The sequence below is a fragment of the Plecotus auritus genome, assembly GCF_963455305.1.
Source record: "Plecotus auritus genome assembly, chromosome: 4".
Taxonomy (NCBI): domain Eukaryota; kingdom Metazoa; phylum Chordata; class Mammalia; order Chiroptera; family Vespertilionidae; genus Plecotus; species Plecotus auritus.
In genome coordinates, this window is record NC_137775.1 from 766266 (window position 1) to 791666 (window position 25401).

At 59.7% G+C, this 25401-nt stretch overlaps 1 protein-coding gene across 22 annotated transcripts in view; it reads right to left on the bottom strand.

Annotated features, from left to right (window-relative positions):
• Positions 1-25401, bottom strand: part of AFDN (afadin, adherens junction formation factor) — a 106960-nt gene that overhangs the window by 12103 nt on the left and 69456 nt on the right. For 14 of the 22 annotated variants that reach the window (XR_013960365.1, XM_080663988.1, XM_080663986.1 and 11 more), the window contains 12 exons: positions 23807-23950; positions 22455-22653; positions 20784-20887; positions 20327-20413; positions 9612-9677; positions 9357-9430; positions 8829-8947; positions 7367-7561; positions 6880-6971; positions 6384-6578; positions 2851-3846; positions 930-965 (listed from right to left, as the gene is read on the bottom strand). Coding sequence is in view for 21 of the 22 variants with exons in the window: in XM_080663988.1 (XP_080520114.1) it covers positions 930-965; positions 2851-3846; positions 6384-6578; positions 6880-6971; positions 7367-7561; positions 8829-8947; positions 9357-9430; positions 9612-9677; positions 20327-20413; positions 20784-20887; positions 22455-22653; positions 23807-23950 (2307 nt within the window). In the remaining variant the exon portion in view is untranslated. The remainder of the gene's footprint in view (positions 1-929; positions 966-2850; positions 3847-6383; positions 6579-6879; positions 6972-7366; positions 7562-8828; positions 8948-9356; positions 9431-9611; positions 9678-20326; positions 20414-20783; positions 20888-22454; positions 22654-23806; positions 23951-25401) is intronic. The other 8 variants (XM_080663974.1, XM_080663981.1, XM_080663973.1 and 5 more) reach the window with 1 other exon arrangement.

Consider the following 25401-nt stretch of genomic DNA (forward strand, 5'->3'; position numbering starts at 1 on the left):
AGCAGCCAGCAGACCCTGCCACGGGAGGCGGCGGTGCAGCGGATGGGGGAGGGGACTCCCTCGTGAGCACCCTGAAACCTGGAGGGTCCGTGTGCCCTGGATGGAAGGAGGGTCTGCACTAGAAATGTGAGCCTCAGCACCAAGGAGAGAGGAAAACGTACCTCCTGTGTCTTGTACAAAAGTGAGGCTCAGAAAACACCCCTTCCAGCCACGGGGTGGGCCTGCTCTGGAGGGACTCCCCAGGCTGTCCGCTGGAATCTTGGGAAAGGCAGGCGAGGCGGCCAATTGGTGAAAAGGCCGTTCAAGTCAAGCCTGAGCTGCTACCTGATAGGGGCCCATCACTGAAAAGCCGGTGAACACAGGTTGACTTAAAGCTGATATGACTGCCTGGCAGATGGCAGACGGGCAGCTACGCATGATGGGCACTGGGGGACCAACGCCAACACCACACACACCGAGTCGCACAGAAGGGACGCTGACGGCCGGCCCGGACGGCACTGGGAAGGCCACGCATGCTCACTGGGGTCTCTCACGCCAGCAACCGACAGTCACATCCTAGAGTGACCTCTGAACGGGCAACGTCCACACCGTTCAACTGCGTTTCTAGTAGTTCAATATCGAAAACCTCTTTCTGATGGAACAGGAATGAAATGGGTTACTCTTTGCAAGCGATTTTCATTTGCTCATGTGTTTGTGACTAATAAGAACACACAAAATCAATTTATGACCAAAACTGAGAAACGGTCGAAACCATGAACAGTTACACAAAATGAAAGGAGCAAAGCAAAGGAAAACTAAATGTCAGAACAGTCAAAGGCATGCTCAGAGTCACTACAGGCTGGTCGGGACCGGGACGGCAGCTACTGGACACAAACGCCACTGAAGGAAAGGGAGCCGGGACGGGGGGAGGGACAGGAACGAGCACATACCAAATCTAGCACAGAGATTGCGGGCACAGCAGTCTGCTGCAGGTGACAGGGAGAGAGAGGAGGAGAAAGTTAGGTCCGGCTGCCCACCACCAGCGAGCCTCGCTCTCCTGCTTCCTGCTCCCGAGGGCCCGTGGGAAGCGAGGGGCTGCGGGCTGGTCTCTGGTTTTCAGAAACTAAACACTGCGATTCGTGACTAAGATACACGGTAACTAAAAGGTAAAACTTCCCTCAGCTCTCTGATTTGGAGACTAAGGCCTTAATCTCCATGTAAAATCAGTAGTAAATATGCAGGTGCCTCTAACTAAAACGTAAGAAACGTTCCGATATCGCAATTCACAGAGGCTCAAAACTGACAGGCCTTCAATGAAAAGGTCCGTCTTTATAGAAACGTGTAATTACTGACCCGCCTGCCACGTGTCCACTACTGACAGTGGCCGGCCGAGGAAAAGGCCCCGTGCAGGCGCCCGGCTGGCGAGTTACACCGGGGGCCAGGGTCCTCATGCCAACCGTCACCAGTGCCAGTGAGACAGCACCGATGGCAGAGTCTCTCGGAAGGAAGCTTATTCTGACGAGTTGGAAAAATGCCAATAAAACAAGGTAACAGTCAGCATCGAGGCCTTCGTTTCGGAAACGTTCGTGTCATAAGAGGGATTCCACCTGAACTCTGGACAAAGCTGTATGCGCATCTGGCGAGGGCCTGCATACTGCAGGGGTGTGGGTGAGCGGGCCTGCGTACTGCAGGGGTGTGGGTGAGGGGGCCTGCGTACTGCAGGGGTGTGGGTGAGCGGGCCTGCGTACTGCAGGGGTGTGGGTGAGCGGGCCTGCGTACTGCAGGGGTGTGGGTGAGCGGGCCTGCGTACTGCAGGGGTGTGGGTGAGCGGGCCTGCGTACTGCAGGGGTGTGGGTGAGGGGGCCTGCGTACTGCAGGGGTGTGGGTGAGCGGGCCTGCGTACTGCAGGGGTGTGGGTGAGCGGGCCTGCGTACTGCAGGGGTGTGGGTGAGCGGGCCTGCGTACTGCAGGGGTGTGGGTGAGCGGGCCTGCGTACTGCAGGGGTGTGGGTGAGGGGGCCTGCGTACTGCAGGGGTGTGGGTGAGCGGGCTAGCTCCACTCCACGCCGACCTGGCCGGAGGTGGGGTGGACGTCTCACTAAGCCACTGCTTCAGACCACCTAGTATGGACAGCACCAAACGGAAGCTGGATTAGAAACAAAATCCAAAAGACAAAAGGACAGGCTCTCGCTGTCTTTCCTCGGAATATGCAGTGCACGAAGGAACCACTCCAGCCGCCAGCCTGAGGCCACCGGCACTCTCTGCGAACCGTACCGATCGAGGCCTCTGCCCGCGGTCCTTGCGAGCGGGTAACAAAAATCCTAGAGGAGGCGTTGGGCAATCTAGCGCATGTGACTAACACGCTTTGCTCTCCTCCTCGTGTGCGATGTGAGAACCACGAGTGAGGTGTGCATCCGAAGGAAGGAATGAAAGCCCAGCTCGCGCTCAGGGCCTGGTTACTGCAGACACTCGCTGGCTAATGAGCACGAGCCTGCTGCTGGGGCTGAAGGAAACCTAGTGCGGGTGCGGAGTGGTGCCCGCTGCCCGCCCCGTGCTGCCGCCTGTGAACAGGCCGGGCGGCTCCCAGCCCACTCGCCGCGGAGCCGAGCAGCGAGGCAGCCTGTGGGCCCAACGCCCAGCCGCCACTCCCTGCCTAAGAATGAGTCCTGCCAGCCCCTCACCAAGCCCCTGGCTGCTCCCTTTTCTTCACCCAAGTGCTGGAGAAGGCACGTTTGCTTGTTAAAGCTGAAGTCCCACTGGGCTGGCTTCACACTATTCAAAGGGCATGCCTGCGCACTGTCAGCCCGCCCCGGTCCATTTCTAGGGGCCTCGCTAGCGTCCTCCCCGCCGCCGCCCCGCCGCACCCCTTTACCCGGGCTCTGCGCTCGGCCTCCAGCCGCTGCGTGAGCAGCATGGTGTCCACGTCCTCCTCCTCCTCCTCGTCGTCCTCGTCCTTCTCCTTGGACTCCTGCAACCGCTTCTGGAACTGCCACTCGAGCAGGAGCTTGCGCAGCCGGTCGCTCTCCTCGGCGCTGCGCTCCGGCTTGCCCTGCAGCTCCTGGATCTCCCGGCTCAGCATGTCCACGATGTGCAGCTGCTGCTGCTTCTCCAGTTTCTCCTTGGCGTCGCGCTTCCAGGGGTCGGGGGACAGGCTGTCCCCGGAGGACAGCTCCTCCTTGCTGACGGTGATGTACTGCAAGTCCCTGCGCTCGATGGTGCGGGGCTGCTGCTGGGGCTGCAGCTCCCGAATGACCGTCTCCTGGGGCCTCTGCAGCGTGGCCGGCTTCTCCGGCTTCATCGGCTGCACAGTCACAGGAGAAAAAGGAGCAGGGTTCAGCGACTGCGTGCGCATCTGGCCCAGCTTCCTCTCCTGCTCCCGGCGCTTCCGCTCCCGCTCCTCTTCCAGCCGCGCCTTCTCCTTCTCGTACCAGCGCTGGTGCTCCTCCCTCTTCTTCCGCTCCGCAGCGGCCACCTGCGCGGACTGAGGTCCCAGCTGGCCGGCAGGGGGCGGTGGGAGAGGCAAATCCATCGGGATCCCGTCAAATTCGCTGGCGTAGTGCACGGGAGGCGGAGGTGGCGGTGGGGGCAGGTCCGTGCGGCCAGGCTGGGCGACAGCGGCTGGCGCGGGCTGCCCCGTGGCGGGGGTCTTCCAGCGCCCAGGGCCGCTTTTGGTGAGGGTGGACGCAGGCGTGCCCGGCTTGGACGCGTGGTCCAGGTGCTCCTGGCTGGACGCGCTGGAGCCCACCGAGGAACTCTGGTTTATCCACAGGTCGCTGTCAGACTTGCGATCCATCACCGCCTCCACTCGGTGGTGCTCCAGGTGGTAAGCTTTGTCTTCCCGAAGCTCCTCTTGGGAACGGGTCACACGCTGGAAAAAGAGAAAGGAAAACTATCAGGTTCCAGCCATTTATCAGGAGAAATTACTGGACATTCGTGACCTTTTTGTCTCGGGGAGACGTTACTGGACCGACCGGTGAGAGCGCAGAGCGCGGCTGAGCCTGCCCGTGCCAGTGGCCGCCACAGTGGCAGGCGTTCCTGTGAGATGCTCGCCCTGGTGCAAAGCAGCAGGAGCTGTGCCTTCTCTGCATCGCTGGCGGGAAGCGAGAGCACAAACACGAGGCACCCAGCACGGTGCCCGTCCTCCTCCCCAGCCCACGGCACACACCCGCCTGGTGCCAGCCACGGACTGACTGCAGGGATGAAGGTGTTCAGCTTGATTATGGGAACAGCAACATACAGCCCCGGTGCGCCCCCCTTCCTCCCTGCAGGCCCACCGTGACTCCTGCTCCTTCCCATGTCCACTAAGCACATGGAGACCTGCCCTGCGTCTCCTGACCTCCTCTCGGAATTATTACCCATGTGGGAGGCCAGCTGTAAACTGCAAACATGAGGCTCAACCACGCCCCTCCCGCACCACAGGTGGAATGTGGGGACTGCTTCACGCACCCCACGCAGGTCTCCCCAGGGCTTAGAACTACTTCTAGTTCGAGGGGACCTTGCAGAGGCCTCGTCTCAGCCAACTCCCAGTGCCCCAGGCTGAGGGGTGGAGGGAGGACAGGCTGCTGGGGGCACCGCCCACCTAGGAGGAAGCGGGGACAGACCCGGGGACGTGATGAAGCTTGTGAACATGCGTGATCTGTGCTGGGACCATGCTTTGCCCTCAGAAACGGGCCCTCCGCACCTTCCTCACACCATCTCCTGTGACAAACCCTCCCTCCGCCTCGGCTCAGCTCAGGGCCCATCTCAGCTCTCCAGTAACTCCTGACCCTGACCCAGAAAGACGCCGTCCAATTTACTGTCCCAGACACACGTCACAGAGCCCAGGCCAGCAATTTTCAACGCTTTTCGTCTCACGGCACATAGTTTCATCACTAGGATTCTGTGGCACACCGAAAAACACATTTTTTGCCAATCTGACAGAAAATACAAGGCTATCACGTTGGCTGCTGGAACAGAGGTCAGAGCCCTGACTAAATAGGTACTGCACTTTGTACAAACGCGTGTGCTCCTGTTGAAACCGCGGCCTAGACGGCACCTGTTGTGAGGCATACGTGTAATCTGTTCTCCGTTATCTCCCAGCGCACTGACCTTCCTAAAGAGGGGAGCACCTCTGATAACACTCCCTCACTGAACTGTGAGCCCACAGCCCGTTCTCTACCAACCTGGACAGAACCCGGGTTCCCGAGCTTGTCGCCCGAGATCGCCCACGTGGCTCCAGCTGCCTTTGCAGCCAGGAGAGCCGCCAGCTCTTGACTGCCCTCCCCCCCACTCCGGGTTCCTGCCCCTCCCCCACTCCGGGTTCCTGCACCCACACACCCCCACTCCGGGTTCCTGCCCCTCCCCACTCCGGGTTCCTGCCCCTCCCCCACTCCGGGTTCCTGCACCCACACACCCCCACTCCGGGTTCCTGCACCTCCCCCACTCCGGGTTCCTGCACCCACACCCCCCACTCCGGGTTCCTGCACCCACACCCCCCCACTCCGGGTTCCTGTGCCCCTCCCCCACTCCGGGTTCCTGCACCCACACCCCCCCACTCCGGGTTCCTGCACCCACACCCCCCCACTCCGGGTTCCTGTGCCCCCGCCCCCACTCCGGGTTCCTGCCCTCCCCCACTCCGGGTTCCTGCCCCCCCCCACTCCGGGTTCCTGCCCCCACACCCCCCCACTCCGGGTTCCTGCACCCACACCCCCCCACTCCGGGTTCCTGTGCCCCTCCCCCACTCCGGGTTCCTGCACCCACACCCCCCCACTCCGGGTTCCTGCACCCACACCCCCCCACTCCGGGTTCCTGCACCCACACCCCCCCACTCCGGGTTCCTGCACCCACACCCCCCCACTCCGGGTTCCTGTGCCCCCGCCCCCACTCTGGGTTCCTGCACCCCGACACTGGCAGCCCCCGCTCCACTCCAGGCTCTGGCCTCTCCCTTGCTCTGAGCGTGCCTCGGTTGAGGCGGCCATCACGCCACGGGGGTGCAGGTCTGGTCATTCCGACTGAGACAGCTCGTCCCTCGGGACTGGCTCCGAGGAGCACTACCCCTGCGCCTGCTCCCCGTCCAGGCTTCCCGGCAGGGACCTCGGCGACCTGTGCATCTCAGTGCCGGGGCAGCTTCCCGTTAGCAAAGCCCCGCCCGCGGGCCTCACCTCACTCCCAGATGCCACACTGGCCCTGCCAACCGGAGACCACCCCACGGACGACCTCATTACCCAACAGCAAGAGAACAAAGGGTCCTTCCGGCTCAGCACCCGCCCCGCCGGCCCCTTTCCCGCACCAGCCGCACAGCCAGGAGGAACAGGTGCCGCCGGCAGGGCTGCTGGACAGAAGGCCCCAGCCTCAGTGGCGTCCTCACCACACGGAGGGTCTGTGTGGGGTCTCCCGAGGGGAGCACGTGTGAACCCCCCCGCTAACCTGGGCCACGAGGCTGGGGTGACTGCCGTCCACGTGCACGTGCGGCTCCTCCTCGTAAGCAGACCACTGGCCGTGAGGAGGAGGCGGAGGAGGGGCCCGGTCCTGGGACTTGGAGGCGGGGAAGGTGAAGTACTCCCGGGTGTACGTCTGCGTGGGGATGGGGTAGGCCTCGGGCCGCGGCGGGGGCGGCTGCTCCTGCAAAGCGCATGGAGGAGGAGAGCTGAGCGCTGCACAGCTTGCGCCGTGGGCTCCGATCCCAGCAGTCAGAGCCGAGCACAGACTCTTGGAAACGGGCCAAGACGAGAAGTGCTTGGCCCGACACTGAGTCATGGGACCCCCTCACTCTGCCCTGACTTGTTATTCTCACTGAACCCAAGAAAGGAGTCCTAGGAGCCACAGAGAACGCTGACGGGGGGGGGGGGGGGGGGTCAGTCCTCGCTCGGGCCGGCTGCGAGGGAGGCCAGGGGAGAGGCGTGGAGCAGGGGTGGGCTCTGACCTCCGCGCAGAGGTTTCCCGTGGAGACGGACGTTATCTTCGCTGCCGTCCCAGAGGTGTAGGCGCCTTTCCCTCCAGGACTCGGAGGCTGATCTGCGGGGAGAGTCAGGACAGAAGGTTCCAGCACACGGACAGGGGGCTGCCTGGCGAGAGCCCAAGGGCAGCCCGGGGGCCTGGCACAGAGCTGACCGGCCCGGGAGGGACTCCTGCCTCCTGACCAATCAGAGCCCAGAGCCACAGCCGCCACAGCCCAGGATGGCACGTGGTCCTATGCTGCTTCCTCTTCCTGTGAACCAGCCGGGACAGGTGTGCGACCACCTGGAGAGACACGGCCCGTGCACCTGCCTAGCGCAGCCCCTGCATCAGAGGTTCCCAACTTAGTAATCATTTCATTTCAACAGCGAAGGAAGCAGAGCCGCCTCCTCCGACGGGACCCCGCGTGGCCGGGCCAGGGCTGGCGGGGACCGGGCAGGCCCGGCGACTCTTACTTGCCACGTTGGGGCTGGAGCGGTGGTCAGCTCTGTTCTTCAGCAGCCGCTCGTCCCCGGGCAGCTTCCTGGGTTCGCTGTACTCGGCCCACGGCAGCGGAGGGCTCTCGGGCGAGCCGTTGGGCGCGGAGTTGTTGTAGAGCTCGAAGCCTTCACTCTTCGGTCGGGGTTTTCCTGAGCCTCGGCGATCTGACACTGAAAGCAGAACACGCTCACAGGGCGTCCTCGGCTCAGGTGGCACTTCCAACACCCACTTGTTTTTAAAAGGAAGATGAATATGCAAGCATTCGAAACCCCCCAAGTAAAACTTGTTTTTTGTGGAAGAAATAAGATGGTTTTTATATAAGGATAAAGTCTTTCTAGAGAATCTTTGAAAGGTTTTCAAATAAAGTAACACTTAACTGACATTAATGGGAAAAGGTATGCTTTCAAAGCTTATTTTCTCATAAACTTGCCTGTTTTAAGTAATGAAACTAAAGTAACAAAATCCGTTTTAAAATGAAGTAACTTTTTAAAAAACAAACACACTCCCCCCACTTTTAAAACACTGATTCGTCTAACCACTCAGGAAGGACATCGCCACAGACACCCCTCGGTGAGCCGTTCCACCTTTATTTTTCCGTTTTGCTAGCTTCTGGCCTGGCGACCTGATTTATCATCGGCTTAAGTTTCCCCTCTGTGACTTCTAACTCTGCCTAGTTTGTTTCTTTGAAATGACTGTAAACTGAGAAATCAGACCACCCAGATGTTAAAAATTAACGGCATTAAACAAGCAGATAATACGCTGAGGCAAGGAGTTCAGCCCAGCGCCTGGTTTAAGGCCCTCTTTTTGTTCCGGTGAAACAGCAGGTCCAGGTGCTGCCGCTGCGGAGAGCCCGGCCCGGCCAGGCGTGCGGCCGCGCAGTTGGCAGGCGGGTCTGACCGAGGTGTACAGTACTGATGACTTAAGGCACCGTGCGAGTCCATGGCTTTTTCCTGTGGTTTCTGCACTAACTCCTTTGATAAAGACCCAAACGGACATTTTCATTCTGAGATGCTTGATGCAGCTACAAAACCATGGTTCCCACCAACAATTACTTTTTCGGATACTTGAGCTTTCCTACACCTGACAAACCGTGTCCTGTATCAGCACGCAGCACTGCGTCGCGGCCCACGCACAGCACTCCCGAGGCGAGGGGATGCCTGCTGAGGACCGCAGCCTGCGTCTGCCCGCAGAACTGACCCCCGCCCACCGCTCACTCGGACTGCGGGGCCTGGGAGGGTGGCAGGGCTCTGAGGGGACGGAGCCCGATGAGTCACACCGTGGCTCCCAGGTCCGCCTCGGAATCCTGGCTCCCGCAAGGCCCAGCCCGGTCTCCTTCTCTTTAGAGCTGGACACTGGACGGAACAGGTCCTGCAAGCCTGCTGCTGGCCGTCATCCACAGGAGACACCCCCCCACCCCCACCCCCAGGCCGTGCTTACGCCTCTGCATCATCGGGGACGGCTGGTTGAGCAGGGTAGCCAGGCCGTGATAGATGGCTCCTTGCTTCGCCACTTCCAGTGTCACCACAGAGCTGGTCCTTGTCATGAGCTCTGCTGCCCTAGGAGGAGAGAGCCGAGGTCAGGAGGAGGCGCACTGCCCGCCGTTCCCAGGCGCTGGGATCAGAGCGCCCGCAAACCAGCCGCGGCTGCGCAGTGTCCTCAGCCCCCGCCCCTTTACAAGGACCTGCACACCCGCCTCTGTTATCCCAGGAGGGATGCCGGAGCTCAGAAACCTTGGCAAGTGTTACGAATATTTTTTAAACTTCAAAAAAATGCTCCAGACTAAAATACATATTTCTATTTTGCCAACACATGAAATGTCACGTATACTAAGAGTTTCACACTTAAACAGGTGAGGGCACGGACACAGCTTTCTAGCATTATTTTGTGTCTTCCAACTCCAAAATTTAACGTGAACCATCCCTAAAAATGGTAGCGTTAAGCTGAGAGCAAACACAGAAACGATACCTTTCCTGAGAGAGTCCTACCAGACTCCGCCCGTCCACGCTGAGGAGCTGGTCCCCCGCGGCCAGCCGTCCGTCCTGCGCGCATCGAGCACCGTGTCGGGAGGGACAGCCGCAGCCAAGGGAGGAAGGGAAGTCAGTGGTGAGTGGACTTGCTATTTGTCGCTTTCAATGTTTATGACTAAGAACGCCAGTGGACCGTCCCTTATCACGGGTTCGCGATGACGTGAAAACCCACATCTTTACGAGTCATACTAACCACGTCCGCAGCGCCTCCTTTCACAACGGACTTGACGTAGATTCCAAGTTTATCTTGACCAGCACCCTGGTAAGAACAAGGTAAGAAACGCTGAGAACACGGGGGGATGCGATGCTCACGGAAACAGAGCCAACGTGAAGCACGCACGCAGCCGCTCCCCAAGTCCTGGTTCTAGTTTCCACGTGAAAATTAGAACCATGAACTCTATTAATGAGGTTAACATCCTACTTGGTAACTACAAAGAAACAGGAACTGTACCTATTTTATGTTTCCAAGTGGAGAAAAATTACTCCTAGAAACCCCGTCACTTATGAGTAAATCAGCCGACAGGAGACTGAGGCAGATTGAACCCACAAGTGACTAAGGCTGGTTACGGACAGCCACGGGGCAGAGAACGAAAACCACTCTCATGACACACAGTTAACCACTTCACACCAGAGCAACGACCTCCGATCTCTACCCAGGTCCCTTCCGCCTTTAAAGTTTAAACCAGACAAACTTCTCATGGCCACGAAGAGGCCTGGTAAGACCGCCCAGAACACACGTGGTGGCTCAGTCGGGGGCGGGGGCTGGGCTGCGAGGAAACGCCGCCGGAGCAGGGCCGCCGGGAACAGGGCTGCGCGGGAGACCCGGGACGGCCGCTGTCCTGCTCGGCAGCACGGCCAGGAGGAAACAGCTCGGAGGATTCCCGCAGCCAAGGGAGCGGCTCCCGCGGAACGCACGCGGAGCTGGCCGGCACTGCTCTGCAGCTGGGCCACTTCCAGGCCCCACCGCCCGGGGAAAGGGGCGTCAGGAACGCAGAACACAGGACGCCGTCACAGGAAGTTACGAAGACGGCGATTTCAACCAAGGCCTTCGCTGGAGCCATCTTCCCACGATGCTCGATGATGTGATTTCCACTCGAAACGCCCCCTTTGCCGTTACGTCGCCGGGCCGGTTCGGAGAGTGCCCAGCAGGTGACTGAGGGCCTCCTGCTCTCCTCGGGGACACCGGCACGCAGCCCGCCCTGCTGTGACCCTCACACAGCCAGGACACGCTGCTCCGGAGGCAGTGAGAATGTCTCCCCTAACACAGCATCCAGCTTGGGGATGCAGTGTGTTTCCGATTCCACGTGTGTACACTGGCTGGGGGTTGAGTCCACAAAAGTTCCATACAAGCTAAAATCAAGTGCTCCCTCCACAGCTCCGACCCCAGCGTTTCCATCTGCTCACGCCAACACCTCCGTCTGTCTGGACGTTGACAACGACCGGCCCCTCCCTGCAGACCTGCCCCGTCCCGGACACCCAGCTGCCCACTAGCCGCCCTCCAAGTCGCGCCCCACTTCTGAGAACACAATAACCAAGTGCAACCTGTGGTCCCTGCACGGTGCTTTTGCCATAAAATTAAAAACGAAGAGCAAAATACAAAAAAAAAATTCATTTTGATACTTGGCAAACTTATACTTTTTTGTAAGTTTGAAATCTCACCATAAAAAATACATACTGGTAGCAGGCACTTCATAAATGGCAACTTTCTCAACTTAGCATGTCACCTAGCAAAAGAGCAACATACACATGTTCCACCTCACTTCGCTGTGCCAGTCCCGGGCTTCCTCGAGCTAGGGGCCGAGGACACACTGCAGGACATCACCTCTAAAGCACCCTCCTGCTCCCACTGGGCTCCCGCATCTGTAACCTAATTAAACTACTCTAAGCAGCACATTCTATACCTCCACGGGATCTGATTACCTGCGAATGCAGCAGCTCAGCTGTTCAGATGGCCTCACCCCCCACTCTGCACTGAAGGCCCACCCTGCTTCCAGCCCCGCCCGCACCCATGGACGAGGACCGAGCTGGCTCAGGGAGCGCATGTCTCAGAGGCGTTTCCTCCACGCAGTCAAACAGGAATTCTGAGGGGCCCCGACAACACCTCCTTCTTTCTCTGCAAACCCCATAGGGCACCTCCTTATAGCAAGTCCCCGAGGCCGGCTTTTTAAAAAGGTTCTAGAAGCATCCTTTTTTCTTCTGCTCCCTATTTGACCAACATTGTGCCGCGCCAGCACAGCCAAGGGTTCGGCAAGCCTGAGGGGGGCCGGCGAAGGATGAAGAAAAGACAGAATAAGCTGGGTCTAGGTCAGGGGTGGGCAAACTTTTTGACTCGAGGGCCACAATGGGTTCTTAAACTGGACCGGAGGGCCGGAACAAAAGCATGGATGGAGCGTTTCTGTGAACTAATATAAATTCAAAGTAAAGGAGCGGAGGGGAGAGCAAGAGAACCCTCTGCTCTTTTGGCTCCGCGGGCCGGATAGAACAGCCGAACGGGCCGGATCCGGCCCACGGGCCGTAGTTTGCCCACGGCTGGTGGATTTTCTGTGCCTGGCTGAGACCACAGAACAGATCCAGACTGCAAAGCTGAGCCTTTATTTTATGGCCAGAGGTAAACAAGGTGGTGGTCACATAGTCACAATGTCCTTGGTGAGTTTCACTTGTTTTGGCAGCACTTGCTGCACCGCCCACAGCCCATTAGCTGCCCAGGAAGGATCTAGGGAGGTCATAAGGTCAAGCTTAATGATGCTAAGAGGGCTGTGCCCTCCAAGCGGGGCCTTGTTTGTGGCTTTGCCAGCAGGTCAGTCCCAGGTTAACCCTATCACCGCTCCCACACAACCTAAGAGCAATGCTTCCTGGACTTCCGAGTACAGAAGTCGTCCAGCCCCCACCCGCAGCTTCACTTCCTGCTGTTTTCGGCCCCGTGTTCAACCAGACTCAGAATACTACATGGAAAAGTCCCAGAACTCGACAATGCAGACGTTTACATGTGCACAGTCCCGAGCAGCACAACGAAACCTCGAGCTGCCTGCTCCGCCCACCTGGGACGGGCTCATCCCTGCGGCCGGGTCTCCCCCCACCCCCCACCGCCCATTTCGCAGCTGCCGCCGTTACCACACTGGCTGTAAGAGAGACCACGTTCACGTGCCTTCCATTACAATTATTGCTCTATTTTATTACTAGTTATGGCTGTTACTCTCTTCCGGTGCCTACCATAAACCCACCGCCACCACAGGTGTGCGCACAGGAACACACAGAGCCTTGCGCTGTGCTCGGCCAGGCGCCCCCGGGCCCTGGGGTGTGCCCTTGAGCAAGCAGGAGCACCCGCACCGGTCAGGGTCCACGGGCACCCACCTGCTCTTCGCACAGCACTGCTGTTGGTGACGAGATGCTGTTCTTGTAATTTAGATAAAAACAATGAGCGAGCTCTCCTTCACTCCCTATTTCTGACATGTACTTTGTAAGATTGCTATTAATAAAGAATAAAATCCCATTCACTTGGACAAACTATAATAATAGAACTCTTTCTTTTCGCATAATACAGGCTGTCCCAAAACGTATACACACTCTAACAGGTGCTAGCTCGATTTTCAAAATGAAATGTATTTTGATAAACACTTCCTTTATAATTAACTATTCAGTGTTGCATACATTTTGGGGGAGACCTAGAGCATGGTGTAAGGCAGTGAGAACAACACCCTGATACACTGCTGGCTGCACACACGCTCTTGCTGCCGTAGCTGCTCTCGCCCCCCGGCTCCCTCAGGAAGAGGTCTGCGCTGCCCGGGATCATGGCCTTCCCTCGCAGCCCGTCTCTCGGATCAGGCCCTCACAGCGGAGGGTACCTATGAGGCTCGACTGCTCCATAACCACTCCACGCTTTAGACAACTCAATACATCACCTCAGACTGAGCAGGCTCATGTTTAAGTAACCTAAACCCTGTAACGTTCCTGAGCAGGTAACTGCTCATACTACATGCCTGTGGACTTAATAAGCCAAGTTCAACATTCAGGTGAAACGGACCTGTGACACAGACACCTGACAGCGTCCTCCCAGCCGCCCTTCAGCAGGCAGAGCTGACAGTATACATTTCAGAAAGTTCTGGCAAAACGTGGCCTCTCTCCTCCCGACGGCGCTGCTGGTCTGAGGAATGGCCCCCCCCGGAGCGCACTCCCACAGTGCGCGGCACCACCGCCCCGGCAGCCTCCGCCCCGGCAGGCACGCTCCCGAACCCACAGGCAGACATAAGCTCTCCCTGTAACACCGTGCTTGATCCAGACCAGGCTGCGTGTCCCCATGCATCCCTGTTTCCATGTTTTCTTCACAGAAAACCTCTTTCAATGCCACGGGTCTGCCCAGATCCTCTCATCAGTCCCAGGCTCCCCTGCCGCCACCTGCCCACCCGCTCACCTCTCCCTCGTCAGACAAGGGCTCCTTTGTTCCCCGGCTCTAGCCCTCTGCCCTGCGCTCCAGCGGCCTGCAGCTCCCGGGGCCTGTGCCTATGGGCTCACCAGAAGGTGCTCCAGGCCTTACTTGGCACACAACCCCTTGCTATGAGGAAGCCCAGAGCTGTGGGGAACCCATTAGTGGGTTAGGAAGCAGCTGCTATGTTCATTATGTGCGCTGGTAACATAACACGATGACAATGAAAAAGTTAAACAGTTAGAAATTCTAGCCCGGCCGGCGTGGCTCAGTGGTTGAGTGTCGACCTATGAACCAGAAGGTCATGGTTCGATTCCTGGTCAGGGCACATGCCCGGGTTGTGGGCTCGATCCCCAGTGTGGGGTGTGCAGGAGGCAGCCCATCCGTGATTCTCGCATCACTGATGTTCCTCTCTCCCTCTCCCCCTTCCTCTCTGAAACCAATAAAAGAAATTCTTTTTAAAGAAAGAAAGAAAACTTATTGAAGTAATTCCATTAGTTCCTACTTATATATGCACACAATTAAGTTTCATCTTATGGTAACCCCACTCCTTTTCTAATTGAGAGAGCCACCACATTTTGCCGTTACATGTCAACGTACCATCTGCCGAGAACCAGAGAGACATGAGCTCTGTGCGCACCGGCCGTGGGACCCGGGCCGGCCCCGCGGCAGCTCCCAGATGCCGCTGAGACCCTATCCGACTGCGGCCCGTGCGGGAGCCCCGGCCACCTGTCCGCCTGACTGCATGAGCAAGTAAGAGATACGCCCGATCTCAAAGCCTTAGTGGAAAAAAGAATCTAAACTAGCGCCTTAACGCATAGTCACTGCACGTGGGAACCGTGACATTCTGGACATGACGCGTAAAATGAAACATTAAAAAATTAATTTCACCGTTTCTTCTTTTTTAAAGATGGTAACAGAAAGTGTCATGACCATGTCGCTCATTCCCTCGTCCCCGGCCAGGCTGTTCTCCAGCTGCCGCTGAGCAACCGGGCGCAGCAGTACAGGCCACGGCGCCGCTGGAGAACAGGACCTCACCGCAGCACAGCGCTTTCCGGCAAGGCACACCCCGACTTCCACACCGGGAAGAGAAACCGTCATTACAACCGAGAACACAACACCAAAACACACAAAGCCTCAATACTTTAAAGAACCACTTGCCTGAAGGCATCTGAAAGCCCTGTTGTATCCTCAGTGCACTTATTTATAACATTGGAAGAATAAGCGTAATTCCTCACTGAACAAGTCCAACTCCCTCTTCAGGAAGGGTCTCCCGGAAAGCAGCCCCACACACATCGGAAGGCCCCGGAGTAAGCCTGTGTGAGGGTGCCGGGCAGGCGGCGTGCTCTGCCCTCCCTCCCTCCCTCCGACGGCCAGAGCGCAGAACCCAGCACGCTACCAGGCAGAGCCAACACCTGGCCCCATCCTTAAGAAGAGCAACTGAAACGAGGTGACGAAGACGCCTGCGTGTGCGGGCATGGTATCAAGCACACGGTGCCTGTTGCCACTGCTTTTCCTTCCTTTAAAGGTGCAGGAAGGGGTTTGAGGAGCAGAGAATGAGAGGAGGGAGGACTAGGAGGCAGGGAGGGCGACGGGCAGAGGGAGAAGGTGAAGCAAGAAGGTAGGGAGAGGATGGCAGTCCGTTACCAAGAAAAGGTTCCCAAACAGAACGACGCGAGGCCCAAGTGACAGGCAGCTCGGGGCTGTGCCTCACGCTTCCCTGGACCAGGGAGGAGACCCACCTAGCCGACCGCCTGCTGTCCGACGGGAAACGCTCCGAGGAAAGGCTGCTCTCACCTCCGGGAGAGTCCCAAGTTCAGGCCTCTCCCCTCCCACACAGCGAGCCTCCAAGGGAAGGAACCCAGGCGGCCAACATTCCGGGGCGGACGCCAAGTGCGTGTGGGCGTAGGAGATGAACACATCACCACATCAGGCAAACACGGTGAAAACAGCAGCAGCAGCAGCAGGAGCAGCAGCAGGAGCTCAGGCCTGTTGTCTCGGAGGTGCAAATGGCGGGTCAGCACAGCGAGTGGCTGGGCGACCTGGGCACCCGGGCACCGCACTCAGCAGGCGGTGACAGCTCTGCCCACTGCTCCCTCCTCCACGTCTGAGCGGACTCCTAGTCAGACCGACAGTTCTGACTCATTAGCTATTCACATTCAGACGGGAGGTTAAAAACACCGTGTGACCCCCTTTCCAGGAGGAACTGCCTTCATTGTAAAATCGTCAGCTTCAGACTCACTCCTGGTACTCCACCCAGCAGGGCGGTGCGGGGGGGCGCTGTGGGCGCGAGGCCGGGCAGGCCGGAGCCTGACTCCTGTGGGCTGGGCTCCAGGCCCAGCTCCTTCATGTCGACTCTCGGCATCAATTACGAAACAGAAGACGTTGCCACATCACCCGCTCCTCTCCAGACCAAGGACCTGGACGGGACAGCAGACGCCCAGGCTGGGTCCTGAAGAGGGGCTGCAGGTGCGCGGGTCCCTGAGAACGAGGCCAGCTGCTGTGGGGGCGTCACCAGGCGAAGGCACAGTCTCCCAGGTTCTCAAGTGATCCGAGAACCAAAGGGGCCCGACACCACGCGGGCGCCCACGTCTCCCCGCGCCCGCACGCAGCTCCCGGTGTGCCTGCGGGCCGAGCGCTCAGCCCAAGCCTCGGCTGAGGGAGGGGCGAGGCCAGAGAGGTCGGAAGGCTCCCTTCACGGACGGACCCTACAAGCAGCGCCGTGGTCCCCGTGTTCCGATCCACGTGTGAAACGCTGGCTCTGCCTCAGCGCACTCTTAACCCCCTGCTCCTGTCCTGAGACTGACTGGCTCCACGTCTCCGCCCACCTAGAGATGGGCACGGAGGCCGCTACTATAAATCAAGCAAAAACTCACTCTTCGGTGTAGTGTGCTATTCCGCTTTTAGAACTAAAATACAGAATATTGCGTTCAGACTCATAGGCAATGGTCCTGCAGGTGCCGTTCCCTCTGCGCCCCGGGGAAGCCAGCAGCCACCGCACACGGGCTGGAAGGAGCCGGGTTTCCTGCCTTCACTCTGAGGGGCTCAGCCACGTGGCCACAGCGAGGACAGCAGGACCAGAGAGCAGGTCCTCAGAACACGCCGTCCCCGGGGGCGCTTCCATGAGGAGGCTGCTTGCCCGACAGCACCCCTCTTCTGTCAGGGCAGGAACCCCACTTGGTGTTTTGAGCTAACTAAGTGAGACTTAAAAACTTGGACTCAGTCTGTAGTCTAAAAGCACAAACTGAAACTATCTGTTCAATTAGCCACTTGTTTTCAAATAAAACAGTAAAATGTTCTAAGTGCTTTTAAAATTGTCCTCTTTAAGAGAAAATGGTTTCAGAGAAAGCCCACAGCAATACCCCCTCCTGTAGCTAACCCAGGCACGCCCTGGGCACTGCACACGGCCCAGCAGGCTACGGGGCTGGAGTCACCACGATCCCAAGCACGTTCACCATGTGACAGAGCCGGCAGGACTAATTACCTTTTCTTGTGTAACAAGCATGTAGGAGCCTGATATTTTTATGGACTTGGGACCTGCAGCATTGAAACCAAAGCAGTCAACACCTGGGGTGCAGTTACACGCCACAGCGCACAGCTGCTCCACGAGTGCTAATTAGTGACAGGTCTGAACAGCTGCCCTGGGAGAAGCCCTTCTGTGGGAGCACAGTTCCAGCTGCCGGGGGACCCTCCGCCCCCCCTCCTCCTCCGCCCCCGCCCTCCCGCCCAGGACACTCACCACTGGGCCTGCTCTCCCAACAACAGAGAACCACATTCTGGTCGCGGACTGAACGTCTCCGTGCGAAGCTGCTCACTTCTCTCCGCTCCAACACAGCCACCCAGCGCGGCTGGCGAGACGGGTCACCACACGCCGAGCTGGACGCAGTGACACCGTGGCGTTTATCACCACGACATCCAGACTCTCACGTAACCACTCGGCTCTGACTTTGCTTACTTTGTACTTCATTAAACTTTAAAAAGAGCCGGACAAATAAGAAGGATGGACTTGTTTGTATTTTAAAGATCCAAACAGGAAGCAGCACTGTGCTGTCCCACGGCGGAGCTCGAAGCAGCGATCAGAGCCAGCTGCACACACCCGGTCCAGATCATCTGGGTTTCATAAAACGGAACCGCAGTGTGGAAGGGGCGCCAGGGAACGCACAGCAAAACAATGTCCCGGCTCACAGCAGCCACGCCACACGCTAATGAGGAAAAAATGAAGGAGGCCTGGGCCGAAGACAAAGACCACACGGCTTCCGAGGAAAACAAACACGGAGGGGGGGGGGCTGGCAGGGGAGAGGGCGCACAGCAGGGAGAGACACCAGGGACAGAAGCCAGGGCAGGGCGTCACCGGCATGGCGTCCTGGGGCCTGAGGGTTTGCCCAGGGCTCCGAGCTCCCAGGCAGGGCCGCCGAGGCGTCCTGTCACCAGACCCGTCCTGAGCAATTCCCTCCACGGCCTCCAGGCGCCGCCCCGCCTCTGGCTCTCACCTTCTGAGTGCCAGCCACAGGTCTAACTCCTCGACAACATGCTCCTCACCTAGCCTGACAGGCACCCCCCGTCTCAAGCGAACACGTTCAAACTGAGCTCGACTCTCGCCGCCGTGGGCGGCGCCGCCTCAGTGAGAACCAGGTCCCCACGCCCAGGAGCAGGCGCCAGAATCGGACAGACACCAACGTGCTCTTCTGGAAGAGACGTCACTTCGGCACTGGCTACTGCGTTCCTAGTACCCGCACTCCAATGTGGGCACAGGGCGCAGGAGACCCCGTCTTCCCACGACCCGCACCGAGGCCCCCCGTGTACCCACAGGCACGAGGCGAGTGGGAAGCAGGAAGGCTTCCAGAGCCGCCCGCTTTCACGACAGAACGACGTTCCCTTGACTCCCGGGGAGACCGCCCTTCCTGCCACGCCTCCTGGTGGGAATGAAACGCTAAGGCCACGCGCAGCAGCTCAGGAGCTCCAGGCCGCGCGGATGAGGAGCAGGCGGCAGGGCCGGGGCGAGGCGGCCACGTGCATGAACAGGTGTGGCCAGCTGCCACAGGTGGGCGATGGCAGGTGGGGGCAGCTCCCTCAGCCTGGGTTTGGTGAGGGCGGCATGGACTCGGCCTGCGCCCCAGGCCGGTAATGCTCGCTGGCCCTCAGACCGGCATCCCCGGCCAGGCCTCCAGGCAGACCTCTGCGTGGGGCCTCCCTTGGGACGCTGTGCCCGCTGCCTCACCGTCACTGCCGCCCTGCTGCCCCGCCTGCCGCCGCAGTGAGTGAATGAACCTGTGACTCTGAGCGGGCACCTCGTCCTAACTGCCCGCTGCAGCCAGCGGGACAGGAGAACCGGCGGAAGGGGAGGCAGGAGTGCCAGGGGGCTCCTGGAGGCGATGCCCGTGCTTGTAGCCTCGGACACGGGGCAGAGGCGGCTCGGGGCCGGCACCTACGTCCGAGGGGCTGTGCGGGAATCAGACGTTTCCTGCCGAAAAACGAGTTCTGAGCTGGGAACGACGGTGGTGGATGGCAGCCTCCAAATGGCTCCTGGCGAGCATTTCCAACGGCAGGTGGGCGGGCATTGAAGTAAGTTTGTAACGTGGACATCAGGACACGTGGAGCTAAAGCTCTTTCTGTGTATCTGAGAGAGTGGAATTCTTTATCCTGGTCGTTCATCCCTTTAAAAGGGGCATTTGATTCAGCTGTTAAGCAGAGCCCAACAGTCTTTGGCTGAGACCGTTCGTCCAGGTCTCTGAGCGGTGGTCCGTGACACCCCCGCGGCCGGGGACTAAGCCGTGGCAGGCCCGCCAGGAGCAGCAGGTCCGGCCTGAGCTCTGCCCCGTGGGGGGCCCCGGGACTCAGTGCTTCAGACCAAACCACTTCGCCCCAATGGCAGCTGCCAGCTGATTCCAACCTGAACGCCACTCGGTCCAGATGCTCCTCATTCATCTCACACCCACCGCCCCCACGGCGCCTGACACGCAGCTTCACGGTGCCCCGCCCCCTTCTTCCGGGCCCCACTCCTCTGCGTGCTCCTCGGCCCGCCGTCACATCCGTGCTGCACCGCTCTCCTTCCCTGGCTCCCCGCAGTGCCGGCTCCGGCCCCACAGGCAAGCAGCACGCCTCTGTCCTCGCTTGTCACACCCCAGTCCCGTTCGCTCAGACTCCAGGGCTGCGGGAACGCCGCCTCCCGCACGACGCCCTCCACAGGAGGCCCGTCAGCAGCACGTGGCCAGGAGGACAGGGTGGTCCCCTGGGCCCTGCACCCCGGCCCGGGTGGCGGGTGCCCCGATCCGTGACTGAGCAGCAGCTCTCCCGAGCCTCTGCCCTGACCGTGCCCTCTGAGCAGGCCCTGCTCTACCTCCGGGCGCACGCGCCCTGGCTCCACTTTCCGAGGGGAGACCACCCCTCAGCCGGCGGGCTCCAAGCAGTGGGTCCAGCCCAGATGGGGCACCCTGGCACTCCCAGGCCATCTGCTCCAGCCCTCCCCTCGTGCCCACCTGCCTGCCTACCTTTGCCGCGACAATGCTGAGGCCCATTCCGTTTTGCTTTTTCAGGGTCACGGTGATGATCTCGGGCTCCTTCCTCAGGGGCTGAGCCTGAAGGATGAAACACGGTCTATTTTAATCTGACTCGGGGTGGTGGGCACATGGAGCACATACGGATCTTGTTACCTCAAAACCCACACCTGACACCTCTATGTTCATGCTGACCAATGTCATACCAGTCAATTACAGCTGAGGGTATAGAAATCGTCATTTTAAAAAAGCACCGTATGTTTACAGACATGGCCTGAAATAAAAACTTTACATACAAGTCGTGGGTTTAAACCTTATTTAAGATTTTTAAGTAAAATTGGTATTTAAAGGTGACTCCAGATGTTCCCTGTAAGCAAGGAAGGGATCCACAGCCCCTTCTCCAGGCGCCAGGCCCGCGTCCTTCCCCGCCCACCTCCGTTGCAGGACTTGCCAGTTCTGTGTTCTCGCGCAGAAGGTGACTTTCATAGTCGGCGCCCTCGAAGTGGATGGTCCAGGTGCCCGGGGAGCGTGCGTGAGGGACCAGCCTGCAGAAGCCTGTGGTGAGAGAAGCAGACGGCAGGACTGAAAGGCACACCACGCCAGGCTCAACCGTGGCCCTCAACGCATCAATTGACGATACCCATTTTCCTGTCTACGCCTTTGCACGCGCACTGCGGGAGGGAGGACGGGCTGTGGGAGGGAGGACGGGCTGCGGGAGGGAGGACAGTCTGCGGGAGGGAGGACGGGCTGCGGGAGGGAGGACAGTCTGCGGGAGGGAGACGGGCTGTGGGAGGGAGACGGGCTGCGGGAGGGAGGACAGTCTGCGGGAGGGAGGACAGTCTGCGGGAGGGAGGACGGTCTGCGGGAGGGAGGACGGGCTGCGGGAGGGAGGACAGTCTGCGGGAGGGAGACAGGCTGCGGGCGGTGCTGCACGCACAGCAGGTCCGGGACTCCAGGCCGACAGGACACGGGAAAGCCAGAGACCAGCCAGATGGGACGTGTGGAGGCGGGAGGGATGGGAGAACTGGGCGAGAAGCCGGGCCTGGGCTGCTGCCCCGTCACACCGTGTGCGCCGTGGGAAGGGGTGAGGATGTGGTTCCAAGGTGAGGTGCGGTGCAGAGGGACACGGTCCAGCTCCGACACACTCGGTGCCAGCCCAGCGCAGGGCCCTCCCGCCGCGCTGGCGCCACTCGGCACTCGCACTGCCTTTCTCAGAGGAGCACCGGGGCCTGGGCCTCTCCTCTGCCTGCACAGGCCACACGCCAGCTCCCCGCACTCCTGGAGAACCCCAGCCCCGCACTGGCATTACCAGAGGCAGCCTGGGCAAATGTTTTAAACTGTCAAAATCTCTCAGGACGTAAAACTCTGTGTGGTGAAGGAAGCTGTCCCTGGAGTCAAACCCCACACTCACTGGACGTAAGTACCTGTGGACACAGAACCCGACTCTCCTGTTCCTTCTGCCTAAACCCCTACAGTTCGGGTCTGCTCCGTACTCATCTGAGCTCCACGTCCCGGAGCAGCAGCAGACCGGGGCCGAGCCTACCTAAGCGAAAGCTCCTGCCTCCGCTATAACCGAGCCCTTGCACCCACACGTGTAGGAGAGCACGTGAAAGACGTACGCGGGGGAGCGGAGCTGCACTGAGCGACGGCGGAGCGAGCGCGGCACTCGGGGGAGGGCCGCCGCCGGCACTTAGAGGCCCGCGGGCCGCAGTTCCCAGGGCTCCTCGCTCCCGTCCCACGAGGTGGGCACTCTCCCCACGCCCACTCCACGAGAGAAGCTGGAGGGGACGGGCTGGGACCAGGACTCGGGCGTCGGTTCCGAAGCCTGTGCTGCTCTGCTGGCGCTGCCGTCACACGTCAGCTCCGAGGCCGTATCCGGCACCCGCCCGTCCACACCGGGAGCAGAAGGAAAGGCCCTCGTGCCGCCCAGCGAGCAGCCAGGGGTCACAGGAGGGGTGCAGACCCCCCAGGGCACCGTGTGTCTGCACATCAGTGGCCCGTGTCACGGGGAAACACTTCCCTCCAAGTCCCCGCAACAGTGCCTTCGTCAGAAGCACCCACACGAGTGGAGCGCACGCAGACAGCCTGGGCGGGGTCCGATTTCAGGCTCCGCAGCACCTACCCCGCTGGCACAGGGGGTCCAGGAACTCCTGCAGGCCGCTGGGAAGGTTCCGGACGACGTCGCAGGAGTAGCCGTCCTCCGGCAGCAGGAAGGGCAGCTGCAGGTCGGGGTCCTCCTCCAGCTGCACCTCCCGCCCGTCGCTGCGCGCCAGCTCGTCGGCCGTGTTCTCGGCCACGGCCACGACGTTCTCTATCAGGTCCTGGCAGAGAAATGCAAAATCCAAACGCTATGCCACGTGACTGGAGCAGCTGAGCAGCAATGACCCACGCGTCTGCTCAGGCCACGCGGGGGACAACGTGACAACAGGTTCAAAGCGCACACTGCAGTCCGTGAACCAAGATCTAATTATCAACCTCAAGCAACGTGCAGCTTAAATGATAAAAACTGTCCCATCACAAGAAAATGGGTTTTCCTCTTCTCAAAAGTGACCATCTTCTCCTCGCACAGTTCTTCAGCACCCAATGGGCACAGCCCTGTTTTTGAGAATGCAGGATGACGTGGGAAAGAGCTCGCTCGATGTGAAATGTAAAAACTCAAGCGGAAACACCCACGCCCAGGTTCGCCCTCTCCGAATTACGGGCTAAGTGATCTTGTCTGACGTTTCCGCTGGGACAGGCCGCACACACCGGAGAGGCCGCAGCACAGGAAGTGAGGGTGCTGTTCCGCGCGGCCCTTGTGCCTCCTCCGGTCACTGCGACCCAGGCTGCCCTCGAGTCAGAGGACGGAGCACTGTTTAGCCTGCAGCTGACTCCTTACAGCTCCGTCCCGACACCACCCACGCCGCTGTGCTCCCATCCCTTCTTTATCGCTCGGAGCTGTACTCCCTTAACGACACTGACGCACACGGCGTCGCTGGTGGACGGCTGGGAAGCTCGTCTGGGCTGTGCTGGAGGACACCCTCAGGCATGAACTCGGCACTGGAGGTCGGGAGACTGTGTCTCAGGCGATGACCTCACCGCTCTCGTTCTCAGGTGCCTGCAGACGTCCCATGTCATACACAGCCAGCCTGGCAGACACGGGCGGACATGCACAGCAGGCACGCCTGCGTCCCGGTGTTTCCAATGAGAAGTGGGATTCGGCATTCAGGTGCCCTGCACCCCTCTCTGCCGGCCTCCCCATGACTTTCCAAGAACCGGACCAGAGTTAAAACGCTTTCTACTTAAATACTTACGTAGTTTCTACTTCTTACACTGAACCCGAACTCATACAGCAGCAGCAGACACGACCATGTAGATTGGTCAAGTAAATAAGTTTGTTTTTAAAGTGAAAGGAAGCCGTTAATGAGTTTTCCTCTGCTTCCACCCCCACGCCCTGTGCACTCGTGTTCCACGTGGAGCGGGCGCGGCCCTTACCGTGGGGATGAAGGGCTCGTCGGGCGCGCAGTGGTAGTTCTGCAGCAAGGCTTGCAGCTGCAGTGAATTCAACTTGAAGCAGGTGCTGTTTATGTTGGGAACGTCCTCGGGCGCGTACTTATCCATCGTCAGCAAGGTGGTGGCCTGTGTGAGGGAATCGGGTGCTGTGACTCAGCGCGTTTCACAGTCCCCGTACGTCAGGCACAGATGCGGCCGCGGCGGAGAGAGAAATGGTTACTTAATGGACAGTAGTTAACTTAATGGACAGTGGTTCTGGGACACCGCTTCCCATCACTGACGGGCCCAGTAAACCGAAGGGAAAGGGCGGCCTCGGAAAGGCCGCCGAGGGCCTGGCCTTACTGACATAGCTGCACAGTGAATCCCACTGTTAACGTCCGCAGAGCGTCTGCGAGTTCTCTTAGGAACTTTAACCCCTCGGATGGCTGTGGCGGGTCGGAGAGACACCTCGCTGAGATGGCTCAGCCGCCCCGGAGCAGGAGGGCGGAGCCCCTGCCCACGCTCACCCCTCAGAACAGACGAAGAAGCTGAGAGAATAAATACAACACGACACGCTGCAGTAACAGAGCCACTGCCTAGCTCTGAGGCTGAGACACTCGCTTCCCTAGCTGCCCACCGGCGGCTCTCGCCAACACTCGAGCTCCGGGCCGCACGGCGTGAGGACACTCGGGGTGAGGGCCTCAGTTTCCTCCCGCGACCTCCCCGTGACCTCCGGGCTTCCTGGAGGGGTGGCTCCGGCCCTTCCTCTCACCTCTGTGTGTCTAGTCCTGTACCGTTATGCTTCCTTCCCTTTCTCTTGGTCTTTGTGAATCTACTACGGGACAGGTTTCTGCTGTGCTTTCCTGGTCTGTGTTCTCGGGAGTTAACTACTGTCCGTTAAGTAACCATTTCTCTCGCCGTGTGGAGCGCTATAAAATAAACTCAATGCAAAGACCCCTGAAGGACAGTCGCCCGCTGGCCCCCGCCTGCTATGGGCTGCAGTGTATTCCCCGAGCCCCACGCTGAAGTCCTAACCGGGGAACCTCAGAAAGAGCCTGGGCGCGGGGTCTCGGCGGAATCGCCAAGGGGAAAGGAGGTCAGCACCCTCTGACTGCTGTCCTCAGAAAGGGGACATGTGCAGACAGACACGCGCACAGGAGAACGCCCCGTGGAGAGGAAGACAGATCCAGGGTGCTCTACAAGCCCAGCACCCCAGGATGCCAGCCAACGCCCAGAGCTGAGAGGCGAGGCAGAACCCCCTCGGGCCCTGTCCCCCCGATCTCTGCTGCGAGGCCCCAGCGCACGGCCCTTCGTTAGCGACCCAGGGAAACGACACGCCAGGGTCTCGGGATCCGCACCAGTGAAGCCTCCGCGGAGAGGCCGGGCCTGCCGAGTCCGCACCCTCACCGAGGACGGCATCAGAGGCACTGCGACACACTCGTCCCGGTGGGTGGGAGTGGCACCACCCTCACCGAGGACGGCATCAGAGGCACTGCGACACGCTCGTCCCGGTGGGTGGGGGTGGCACCACCCTCACCGAGGACGGCATCAGAGGCACTGCGACACGCTCGTCCCGGTGGGTGGGAGTGGCACCACCC